Below are 13,294 nucleotides of genomic sequence, written 5' to 3'. Positions count from 1 at the left end.
TCTATTCTTGGTTGGTTCAGAACTTTCTGAAATTTTCATGTGACTGCTCTGGAAAATCTTGTAGCATAGCACAAGTTAGAGGACTGAAAAATGGGGAAGGGACTGTGAAGGTAGAACAGGGAGTAAGGGAAGAGAAAAACTGTTTCCTTATGAACTGTATGTGAAAAACTACTTTAGTCTATACTACATGAAAATTTCTGTGTGTGTGTCGATTAAGAGTGTTTTCATACCTTTGAAGTGAAATTAATACAAATATAGGAGCTGTATAGCACAGGAGGATTTTGAATCAGAACAGGTGGCATCCCACAGGCTCGATAATGTTAGTCTGAGACCACCTTTAAGCTGAAAGACTGCACCCCTATAACTAATAAGGTTTTAATATTCTGTTACAGTTCTTTGTTATGGTTCAATATCCTAGTATGCATTTGTCGAAATTTCACATTTGTTGAAGACAAAAGACCTGTTTTTTATTGGTTTTGGTCAACTGTTCCAAATTTTTTTTTTCTGGGAAGGTTATGAAGTTAAGCGATTTCAAAATAGCTGTTTACTTTCAACTTCCTTCTTATATATCCAGGTTACTCAGATGTCTTAATGTCTTACAATACAGAAATACGGAAGGACAGCTTCTCTGTTTCAGCCTTTTCAGACTGAAAACAAATTTTAAAGGGTCATGCATGGGTCATCCATGAACCCATACATTGATGTGTTGGGTGCACTTTATGTTTCTTTATGCCTGACAAAGGATGATTTTAACCATGAGGGGAACTGGACTTTGTGCAGGATTTCTAGTTTGAAGTTATTGCATTGCCATTTGCTTAAGGCCAGCTGTACAGTAGTAGTTAGCATCCTTCTGGTCAGGAGAACAGATAGGCCAGTTCCTTAGAGCAGAACTGTCTGCCTGTCTGTATGCAAGACATCTGTATGTCTTACAGATAAGTGGTTAGAAAAATCATTAATATGAATGAGGTACTATGGCACTTTATTTAGGACAGTGTCAAGATATAAATAGAAATATATAATATATTTAAATACAGTGTGACTGTAATGTTGTTTTAACTACAGGTACAGAGAAGCTATTCACAAGTGGGATGAAGCACTTCAGTTAACTCCAGAAGATGCTACTCTTTATGAGATGAAATCACAGGTAAAGCATGGCAATTCTTTATCAGTTTAGAAATTAAAATAGAAAAGATCAAACTTGTGAACAAATACTCTTCAACATTGTGCAGTTATTATGCGAGTATTATAGCACAGTTCAGGTTTTACATTTTCCCAAAAACAACAGGGTATCTTTTAACAGGGATAAAATAATGCTGTTATCACAGGCAATGACAATCAACAGTATCTTTGTTAAGACACGACTTATGATGTAACGATGTGGAAAAAGCAACAGACATATTTAAGAATTCTAGTGGGAGGAGCAAAGAGAGCTTCACTGTGATAGATGAGCAAATTTGACAATCAGCTTGCTTTTTCTAAAGAGCTGTCTTAATGCTTATCAACACTAAACAGGGATACTGTGTACAAAAGAACATGGTCCAGTGTTTTTTTAGTAAGTATTACATAGATAAATAGTCTTGGTAAAGAGCACTGCACAGTATACTTATGATGTCTGTTCATCTGAGCCCTTATCTTAAAGCTCTTTTGAGGAAAAAGACTTGAAGCCATCAATGCCTCATTTAAGTTATGAGGTCACCTTGTAATTATGGTGTGGTTTTGTGTGGCTTAGATTGCAGAAGTGCCTGGATCCATTATTTTCTTTGCATTGGGAAGCTTTTGTCTTCATCTGTATTTAACTGTACAAAAACCCATACTTTTTTTCCCTGTTTTAAATAAAAAAGGTCTTCTGCAAAACTTACTTTAAGGATTGAGAGTGACCACAGGAGAATTATGGCTTCTTTCAACCATCTGGACAAATCAGAACAGGAAAAATATTTTTAGGAAGGTAGCTACTCATACAATGGCTGAAAAAATATATTGGTTAAAGTTAGGAGAATTAAAATCTTGGTACTTCTTAAATAATTATTGTAAATCTTTTCCTGGATAAAAAACAACTTCCCCCCAAAGCTCCCCAAAAAACCAAACCAACCAACCAACCAACCAAAAAAAAAAGACCCAGACCAAAACCCAACAAATCTAAAGCCCCAAAAATGCAGAACAAACCCCAAGAAGCAAATATTTTCCAAGGTGTCCTGAGTGTTTTGTTGTTTTTTTTTTTCCCCTGGATAATTCCTCATCTTCATAGTCATGTTACCTGTGAAGTAGTATGAAGCTGTGAAAGCTGATTCTGCCAAAGTATCATAAGCACATTTTAGTACAGTAATGCTGAAGGAGGCCTTCATTTTATATAGCTGCAGGTTTAGATTGTAGTTGGTTTTGTCTTTGGTTTGAGAAATACCTAATGGCTTTAAGGGTTTTTCTTCATGTCACGGTTTAACACTGGCCCGGCGATTAAACCGAATAACAGACGCTCTCTATTAATCTCTCTCTCCTTGATAGAGAAAGGAGAGAGAATAAGGGAGAGAGGTTGGAAACTAAACTACACAACTTTAATGAAACAGTAATGATAAATAGGTAAAATTACTAAATATATACAAATATACAGGAAAATGGATACCACATTCCTCCCCCCTCTCCCCCAATAACTCTCACGTCACCATCGAGGCTGCAGGGCAGCCCTGGGAAAGTCCAGTCTGGACTCCTGGAGTCGGCAGCAGTCGGGAACCGGAGGCAGGAACACACAGATATGGGCTGGCACGGATCAGGACCACAGGCAGACGAACGGACAGGATCCTTCCAGGATACCGAGTGAAGGAAGGGAAGCAGGAAATCAGGAAATCCGGAAAAGATCTGGCTCGGCCCTCGTGATGCCTCAAATTTATACTGAGTGTGACGTATATGGGATGGAATACTCTGTTTGGTCAATTCTGGCATCTATCTTGTCCGTTCCTCCCTAAAGGAGGGCTCAGGTGGGACCCCTGTATCCTCCTGGATGGTAAAATGTTTTTCTCAGAGCTGAGCAGTGTCCTTGGCTCTGCATACCAGTCTCTAGCAGTAACTATAAACATCAAGTGTTATCAATCCTAGAAGCACACACTGTCTGAGAAACTTGCTGTTAATTTCTGCAAGTGCAACTACTTACAAGAAACTTAGCTAAAAGCAAAAGTACAAGACAGAAAATCACCTTTATCCTGGTCCAAACCAGGACACTTCATGAATTATTTTAGAAGCGTATGTTGGATTGCTTTGTCAACACAGAATATGTATATAAAGGATACAGACATGTAAGCAAAAACTTAGAGGGGTGTATATGGAGTGTTTATTCCTGACTTAGTTTGTTAATTTGAATAGTGTTGGTAATAAGATAAAGTAATTGTTTTACTGCAAATTACTAAATTTTTCTAGTGCTAAATTTTTCTCTCATTCTGTTTCTTACACTGTACTGAGAAGTAGACATTTGTGCTCCCCACTTTCTCACCAGCTAGATTGGTAGTCACTTTCTTTCTAACTTCTAAACCAGCAGGAATACTTCTTTTTAGAAAAAAAAAACCTTTCTCTTAATTTGGACATACTTAGGATTAGAGAGACTATATTAGTATTAACAGATCTTTATGACTTAGGTTCTTGACTCATACATACCTCTAGAGTTCTATGGTAACAAAACATCTTAAATATGTAAACCTCCATTGAATATTTACTTGTGTTTGGATGCCTTTAAATTAATGATAGTTTAAATGAAAGATCTGTCTGTCCTAGCCTAGTATCCTGACAGCTTCCAACAGTTGATGTATGGGAAGGAGTCATATAAATGTTACAACATGTGTAGTCATGGTACATTTCCCAGCCTCCAGCAAACTTTGGTCCTAGGACTTCACAGTGTTTAGAAGTGCTTGGAAGATTTTTCTTCAACAAATCTGTCTCATAGCTTTCTGCTGTCATGTAACCTTTTAGCATCTGCAGAGCTATGTGCCAAGGAGTTATGGATCTTAATTGGGCACTGTTGGAAGAGACAGAATAAATCTTTAATTAGCAGCTTCCCATATTCAAGCCATGGTTCTATGGTTTCTGTAAAGGCTGTTTCCTTTCATTTGTATATTCAGTTTTTAACTCCAGTAGGAAATAAATTCATCTAAGATGTGAAAATGGTATTGGTCCTTGAATTTTTTTTACTATAGTTTTAAGATTATCTCAATCTGTGATAAACAAACCACTTATTATGATTTCTTTTAGTTCTGAAGGAAGTGCTGGCTTCTTAACACAGATATTTTTTTTTAAAGTAGCCAAGGAGCCTTGTTTTGCAATTAAGTTTTTTTTTCTTAAAATCAGGAGAAAGCTGTTGAAAAGTACTGTTATGCTCAGTTGGACAAATTAGTGAACAGCTGTCTTGTAACAGATCATTTTTATAGTCTTATGTGAATGCAGAAGTTAAGCTAGCTCTCCAAAAGTACTCTATTTAATTGAAAATATAATAAAGAATTAAATATTTTCAGAGTGGGAATTCAAGGGGAACAGGGAATTATGTTAGTTTACCAGAGTCTGAACTATGATGCAGTGATTTATGCAGGTGGATGCAGACTACAACATTCTTCAATCAGTGATGCATCTGCAATACTTCATACTGAGGGGTGGTTGGTTATCCTGCCTCCCCCTGCCTGTGTTTCAGCTAAATGGCAAAGGTGAGTTGGAAAAAAAAGTCATGCAGCTTTCATGCTGACCAGGAGGAGGTGAGAAACCAGCTGTGTGACTCTAGATTCATCTTGTAAAATGGCAGGCATTAAATTTGAGTGAAACCATTGTAGGGTCATGATAGCTGAAATAATAAAGGAACTCAGGCTTATGCTTCCATCATGCTTTTGCTTCCTTTCCTGAAGAGGAGAGCAGTGCTGGGCAGTTGCCCTTCTTGGGTTCTTCTTGGTTTCACTTTTTGATGTTGCATAATATTTGCTACACTGTGAATGAACACGAAAATTTAACGCACAAAATATTTTGCATTTATACAATTATTTCTTGAATGTGTTAAAAAAAAAATCTAATCTTTAGATTGGGAACGTCTCTTTAGAATAAACTAGTTAGTTTCTTTTTACAGATGTTTAATTACTAGTAATGACAGTTAATTACTATTACATATGGTTTTTGCAGTATAACTTACGCTTACTGGATGCTAATTAGTGTGTTGTGCAATGTAGCCTTCTACTTTTGAAGGCACTAAAATGAGCTGTAAAAATCTATTTTTGACGAAATAGGAATATCTAATTAATTAAATAAATACTTTGGATAATATTTAAATTATAATGTCATAGAGCTGGCTATGCTATTACAATCCAGAACAGGTACTGCAGCTGCTATTGTATAGTTAAATGAGAAAGTTTTGGTAGCCCAGATTTGGAAGAACTGAACACCAACTTGAACAAGGACTCAACCAGCACTGGGCCTCTGAAAATATGCCTGTTGTGGTATGTGAATTGCAAACTAGAGGAGATAATTTGTGTTAAAAATGACTGTGATATGTGAAGACACTGTCATCTATACTAGTTTTCTTTCTGCAAGGATAAGTCTCCTGGGGAAGTAATTTCTTTTGAGAATTAAGATTGGATTTTTGAGAATTAAGACTGGAGTTTTGCATGGTCTTGAATATCTGAGTATCCTGTTACATTTGTTAAGATAATCTTATACTGTGTGATGTGGCAACTTACCAGTTCATTAGTATTTCCTTTCTTAGCAGCAGACTTAACATTCTGAATACTCTATTGTTTAATGTGCAGCTCAGCTAAATATGCACACAGTAGAGTCTGTAAATATTTGTGATAATTTCTTAAAGATCTGGTTTTTAACAGATATAGGACAAATGTCTTTCAGCATATCTGAAGAGCAGAAATAGCATTTAGAGTTCCCAGTTGTCAATGACACTTGCAAGAATTGTGTTTCCAGAAAAACATAGGAATTTCAGAATTGCTCAACTGCTTCAAAAACCCTTAGAAGTTGATATTTTTTCCACTACTCTCAGCTACTCTTTGATCCATGTAAAAGCAGATTAATATGGTGTATGGAGAGGTTAGGGGTGGACTGTTCTTTGCAGTATATGTACTTGATATTCTGTCACTAGCCTAATCTGCTCCTCTGTTGCAAGAGCAATGGCAAGTAAATGTTTATGCAAGCATTTAATATCTCTATTTTTGTTAACAAAACAAAGCCAAACCACCAAAGCTTAAAAACCCAACAGCAACACCGTAGCATTGATTCCAGCATGAGATACTAATTTTTAAAGTATATTTAAAGGAATATATGAAGACTGCCTTTATTAATGAATCACTAAGACTGCCTGAAATTGATTGTGGGCTAAGTTTCTTAAACATTTGACTGTATCAGTTTATTGCTGCTTTGAATTACAAAGACTGAGGAACAAGCTTTTGAGAAGTTCTTTGAATTTGGGTCTGAGGTTTGTATTCAGGACCATGTGGGACCCTTCTTGGGTGAAGAGAGAAACGGAGGGACTTGCTCTATCATAGGTATTACTAAACTCTATGTGAAATTAGGCACTCTGCTATTCTACACAAGCAGGGAGAATTTACTTGGTTAGTGCTGCTCATCCAGTGATACTTCCACCTCAGGTCTCATATAATACTGTCAAACACACAGTACAACTATATTAGGATTCCTAATGTACATAATACAGTTGTTTATAGATATATGTAGTAACAAGTAAATATAAATAAAACCAGTCAGGTTTATCTCCAGTCAATAAGCTTTTTGGATGTTTGTCATCAGTTGTCTGAGGATCTAGTATCTGTACAACCCTCAGTTTGCATTCATTGAACAGGGACTAGCATTTCAGATATATGTCTCTTTCTTTTTTTTTTTCTTTTTTTTTTTTTTTTAATTAAAAAAATGGGCCAAATCCTTCATACTCATATTTGATCATTCCATTTCCCCTCTTCAAAGCTTTTATTAATCTTTAACTCAGTCAAGAAATCAGCTTCCACCCATCCCTGTTCCTGCTTAAGAAAGGTTTCAAGGTTCTGAAGATGTGACCAGACACCCAAGCCTAAGTTTAGTTTATAACAAATCAGCTGATAATTGCTGATTATTTTTAATTTTTTTCTTTTTTTAAGTGGGATGTAATGAAAATAGCTTTCCTTCAAACCATTGGTGTAAATTCCAGAAATCCGTGTAACAAAAAACATTGCTGTTTGGAGCAGCCATAGTTGTTTTATAGCATGGATAAGTGGGACTGCTTATAAAAATACTTTATTCATCAGTGTTTCGAAATGAGTTTCTGGATGGAAGAAGAAATTGGGTCAGTTTCACTGGAATTTGAGTGTGTATATACATAGTGATTCACCTTCAAGCCAGTGATCTCATCTAAACCGAAGAATTACTCAGTTTCATAACTCTTCCAAAATATTGTGGGTTGGGCAGGATGGGTCATTCTACTGCCTGGATTTTTAATACCTGTTCTTTCTCCTGATGACAGTTGCTGTGTTTAATTGCTTTTTTTGCCACTGTTTTCTTCTAATCCTTAATCTGTGTCATATGGTGGTTTTTTTTCTTTTTTTTTTTTTTTTTTTTTTTTTAAGATAGCCCTATTATAAAACTAACTCATTGTAGTGACATGGATGTTCTTTGATTTAATGAATGAGATAATGGTAAGTCTGTGGTGGAATAAAAGAAGTTTTGCAAATCTACTGCTGAACATCTTTTCAAGACATTCCTCTGTAGTAATTTTAAATACATAAGTGCATGACAGTCTGGAGATGGTTTTTATGAATTGTAAGATATTTTTTTCCGAATTGTTTGATCAATTTATGAATGTTTTCTAATGAAGTGTTATCACTACAATTGGGAAATAAATATGCAGTGAGATTACTTAGTCATGAAAGTTGAGTCCATCCTGCTAATGAAGTTTTCAAAACAAAATTAGCCTGACAAACTAATGTGAGAGCAACAGGAAAAGAATAGAATCTTAGTGTGTCAGCTGTTAAAAGGGTGTTCATAAGCAGAGCATACATCCTCACCTCAAGTAATGCTGGCAAAATGTCATAACTTTCTGTCATAACTTTTTTCAAAATAGATTAAAGACCTATTTGGCTGTTAGGATTGTTTCAATTATGAAATCTTTCTGCAGCATAATTTTGTTAAGTCAAAGCTTAATGTCTTCCTACCCTCAAATGACAAGGATATATTTGTGCATTTTTCTCAATGTGTGACTACCTGAATCCATTTAAGTTGGTGCTAAAACAATGAGGAAGACATTTAAATTGAGTTTTCAGTGGCACATAGTTCCTCCGTGAAACACTGTGCTATTTGTCTGATTGTTGAAAAATACCTTAGTGCACCTGAACTAGCTACTCTAAGAAGCAAACTTGTGTTTAAAAAAGAGATGTTCCATTTGAGAACTGTATTGCAAGGGTTTGTGACCTTTTTAGAATAATGCTTCATTGCTTCTATTTTTACTAGTAATCTGAATATTTTGCAAGAAGTAACTAGCAGAGGATAACAATTATCTCTGCTATCAAAAAGACCTCACCAAAACCACATTAATATAGGTGTGAATGTAACTTGAATAAGAAGATATTCTACAAAGTTACTGACAAAGTAATGTAATTGTGTGCCAGCTTGGATTGTTGTTGGGGATGGCTTGCAGTGTAGAGTCAATTATACTAAAGTAGTCCATAAAAGATTAAATGAGGGTTAAGGATTTGTTGCATCAAGCACAATAGAGGTTGCAAATAGCTCCCCACGCAGAGGAGTTTGCTTTACTCTTTTGAAAGTAATTCAACCAAATTAAAGGACATCCTTATTTTGGAAGGAGCCCTTAGGATATTTGTCTGTTCATTTTGCTTTCTACAGAATTTCAAATGTTTATTTCAAAACAGCTACTGAAGTTATATGTCTAAGTGTAAACAAACTTGTAAAGAAAATGAATTACGATGACAAAGAGATAAAACTGAGCAGAGGTAAAAGCAGCAGCAGCTGCTCAGGTTGGGTGTAGGAACTGCTACTGGTTTCCAGATTCATGCTTCAGTTGCATACCTGAAAAGATAGGCGAGTATAAAAAGATAATAGTTTGCTGATGAGCTCAAATATTTCAAGCATATGGGCTGAAGTGAAAGAAAACCTGGGGCCATCTTGGTAACAAAGGCAGAAAAAATGGACCATCATGCTGGTGCTGTCTAGGAGCACATAGAATAAGAGTATGCTACTCAAAACGAGGTGAGTGAAAGGAAACAAATAATATAGATTCTTAAAATTTATACTGTCACAGTAATGACAGCATGACAGATGAAAGGAAATAAGATGATTTGGAAAGGAATTATACAATTTTCAGGGCTGGAAGGGATCTTTAACATCACCTAGTTCCAACCCCCGTGCCACGGGCAGGGACATCTCCCACTAGATCAGGTTGCTAAGAGCCCTGTCCAGCCTGGGCTTAAAAATTTCCAGGGATGGGGCTTCCACCACCTCTCTGGGCAACCTGTTCCAGAGACTCACCGCCCTCATGGTGAAGAACTTCCCAATATCTAATCTAATCTAAAGCTACCCACCTCTTGTTTGTATCCGTTCCCCCTCATCCTATCACTACCTGATATCCTGAAGGAGACAAGGAGTTCAGTTCAAGGTATGTTTAAACTACTGATGAGTTGTGCAGGAAGATCTGAAATGCAATGAAGTAGTATTTCACAGTGATTGCATCCTCAAAAACAAGCCTCACATCTTGTATTGTCATGCAGACCTCAAGATTATTATTTTGTTCAAGTATGTATAAACATTGAAGCATATGCTGTACAAGAATTATACACTGTCTGTGGAATTAGAAGTATGATTTATTTTTTTTTTAACTGATATGTTAAGCTAGTTCAGGATAAGAAATGCATATTTTGACAGAGGCCATCAGGATAAATCATGGCTGCTATTGTCTGTTCATTTTTGTTATCTCTTAAGATGAAAAAAAAAGTTTAGGCAATAGTGTGCATTAATAAGTTTATTCTTTTGCAATGACTGGCAAGTATACCTGAGTCATTTTATTAATAACTGAAGAAAACACCTGTGCTGGATAGTGTACATATACATTCAGGTTTTATTGGTTTGTATGTACCTTGAGAAACCAATGCCATAGTTGCTTGGAATACAGCAATTATCACAAGGATCTGGAAAAGCATTTTGAAATCAGCTTTCTAAATTCGTAAACATGACACTGATTAGTAGATGAAAGTGGAATAATTGTTTTTTATTATTGAGGTCACAGTTGGGTAACAAAGCAGTAAAATTAATTAAAAACTGCAGAAGATTTCTTAAATACTTACATAGATGTTTTGGAATTGTGTCACAGTAGAAAGTAATGGTAGAGAAACCTGAATACTCAGGATGCATAAAAATGTTCAGATGAGTGTATACTTATTTGTTTGCTCTTGTGAGAATAAACACATTAAAAGCTGGCTGATAGTTGCAGAATAATTTAACTTTGGCAGCATATGCACCTATCCACTAGTAAAAATCTGGTGCAATTCAAAGACTTGTGGGTAAGAGAAACCGCACAAAAAAATAAAGTTGAACTGAAAGTTTTAGAAAAATATGTAATATCAATTACAAATGTGCTTACAAGGCACAGTCAGAATTGTTGAGGAAGATTACATGAGGTACAGCTGTGGGTTGTTTTTTAAAGATTATTGTGTACTTGTAATTTACAGTGCACATCCTACTAAATAGAATTAAAGAGAAGCCATAGGACTAGTCTTTAGAAAAAATTTAGTCTTACTAAAACATCAGGAGTATGGATTCACGGGATTTATAGGAAGTTAGGCTTCCTTTGTTTCTTGGGCTCAGGATTACTTTCTGGAAGAAAGTTTTTTTTTTTTTACTCACCCCAGTACTGTTTGAGAAGTTTATGTTAATCAAATATTGAATATTATTGCATTTGATTCCTCCTGCACTCCAAACTTATATTTGTCTGTTGAACATACCATAGAACAGTAAGGTTAAATAAAGGATTTTTGCATTTCAGCAGTAGTCCTAATATGTTCAAATATTATTCATCATGCTTGTGGGTCAGTTACGATGAAAGTGGGTGCCCACATATGAGTCTTACTCTTGTGGTTGACATTCTCATCATACTGTAAGTATGCAGTTGTCATTTGTTTCTTATACTGGTATCTATCACCATAGTATGTGGGTGTCTGAAATCATGATCTCAGAGTGATGCAGGTCTTCAGGTAATGTGCCAGTCTCATGGTGGTCTTGGAAAAATAAGGCAATACTTGAGACATGTTATGTGTTGCTAAATATAATTTAAAGGCTTAGTTATGGAGATTAAATGTGAGGAATAGAATACTATGGTAGCAGGCTGGCAGTAACCTGTATTGCTGAGTAAAAGAAGTTTTCACATTTGGAAACCACTTCTTACATGTTCTGTAGTGCAGGTGACATCATGTTTAAGTTAGGCTTTGCTGTTGCAGAATGCTTACCGTACAAATACAGTAGTCCTTGTTAAAAGTTGTTTCCATGCTGCATTACAAAGATTGTTTCTTTAATTCTATTGTGCACTGCAACTGCATTTGGTAGATTCTGTTCTTCTAGTAAAAAAAGAAAAAAATACACCCATCGAGTTTTTCAACAATACTTGGTTACTTACAGTGTTTACTTGTCCATGTTTGTCCTTCAGCATATTGTTGTGCTTTTAAAGAGTGTGGGGTTTGTAGGGACAAGGGAGAGGGAGGGACACCTTCAGAAGCAATCAATCTGCTCCTAATAGAGTTGCTTAAACAGTTCAGATGAATCATCTCCTAGCATATGAGTTTCTCTCCATGGACTATGGAATGAGTCTGGGTGACTATCTGAGATTAGACAACTAATTTATAAACTAGAAAATTCTAGGTGAGATGAACCTTTCCTTAGTTGCTGAAAAAAATGGACGTCGCTTGGGTAATCATGGAAAATTTAAATCTGCTTTCAGTTTTGCTTATTCTTGTTCCTCGTATTTATTTTTCTGTCATAGGTCCTGATGTCTTTACATGAAATGTTCCCAGCAGTGCATGCAGCAGAAATGGCTGTCCAGCGAAACCCACGCTCTTGGGATGCCTGGCAGACTTTGGGACGTGCACAGCTTGGATTAGGAGAGATAGCACTGGTAAGAAAGCAGGCAACATTAATATGCTACATGTGTACCCACATCCTTTGAGCTGTATGTGAAACAATGAAAGTACAGAAATACCAAGATAGCTGAATATCCTTTCAGGTTAGAAAGTAGGCAATTTAGAGATTGCTTTTTATCCCCGGTGTGTCCTTCACTTTGTTATTTTTCACAGATGCATCCTGTGTGGTTTTGTTCCTGGGCTCGTGGAAGCCTTTTGTGTTAAATATTTATGTGGTAACCTGATGCAATAAAATAATTATGTTGATAGCTGCACATACTACGTTCTAGACACTGTGCTGTTGCAGCACAGCTCACTGTAGTTTAAAGATTATGTTCCTGTGTAGTTCCAGCTATTACTCAGCTTTATACATGTCTGCTAATAACATGCTAAGAAGATGTTTTCCCTATCTCCCACACTCATGCTTCAGGTGCATCAAATAGTGTGTACTCATTTGTGCTTTCACCTGTTTCTTGACCACAAATGTTGACTGAAGTTGGTTCTGTGCTTAGTAAGACAGAAGAAGGTAAGAATGTGCTGCAGTATCTGGAAGGCATCTTTTCTCTAGCTGCAGCTGTACACAATGGTGCTGGGTTGGCTACATGATGTGATGCAAAGGGAGAGTCTTCCCCCTGTCAAATCACCCTCACTTAGATAATGTAACTTATATAAGGTAACAGTTGTCTGCTACTTAGTCTGGTAACATACTGAATGAACTTTCAAATTCAGACACATTCACAGATACCATTAGAAAAATAATCTTTGAACTCTCAGATAAAAAGAGATACTGATTGTATTTATTTCTAATAAAACAGTTGAGTGTTGCTTTGATACAAAAAAAATTGTCATTCACTTAGGGTGTTTTGCAAAGTTAGAATGTGTGGACCAAAAGTTTTAAAAAATAAAACAAAATTATTTTTTTTTGAGATAGGATAACAGATCATGCAAAACCAGTTTCTTTTTAGAATATAGTAAGGAACAATATTTAAAACAAACCCAAACAAAAAAAAGAAACCCCGCCCCAACATTATAATTATGAAAATCACCTAAGCAAAAGCTGCATTGCAGATGAATAGTGTGTTGCTTCATGGTTTTATAATATCATAATATGAAATATTTAATAGAAATTTATGCATGCCTACATTAGATAACTGGTGGCATTCTGTTGC

General features: G+C 35.9%; 1 protein-coding gene across 4 annotated transcripts in view; it reads left to right on the top strand.

Moving 5' to 3' along the window:
* TTC33 (tetratricopeptide repeat domain 33) overlaps nucleotides 1-13,294 on the top strand; it is a 37,140-nt gene that overhangs the window by 16,898 nt on the left and 6,948 nt on the right. For all 4 annotated transcript variants that reach the window (XM_030467778.1, XM_030467775.1, XM_030467776.1 and 1 more), the window contains exons 3-4: nucleotides 1,063-1,144; nucleotides 11,990-12,121. In XM_030467778.1, coding sequence (XP_030323638.1) covers nucleotides 1,063-1,144; nucleotides 11,990-12,121 — 214 coding nt within the window. The remainder of the gene's footprint in view (nucleotides 1-1,062; nucleotides 1,145-11,989; nucleotides 12,122-13,294) is intronic.

This window comes from Calypte anna, chromosome Z (genome assembly GCF_003957555.1).
Source record: "Calypte anna isolate BGI_N300 chromosome Z, bCalAnn1_v1.p, whole genome shotgun sequence".
Taxonomy (NCBI): Eukaryota; Metazoa; Chordata; class Aves; order Apodiformes; family Trochilidae; genus Calypte; species Calypte anna.
The sequence above is the reverse complement of the archived record's forward strand: the minus strand, read 5'-3'. Positions and strand labels throughout refer to the sequence as shown.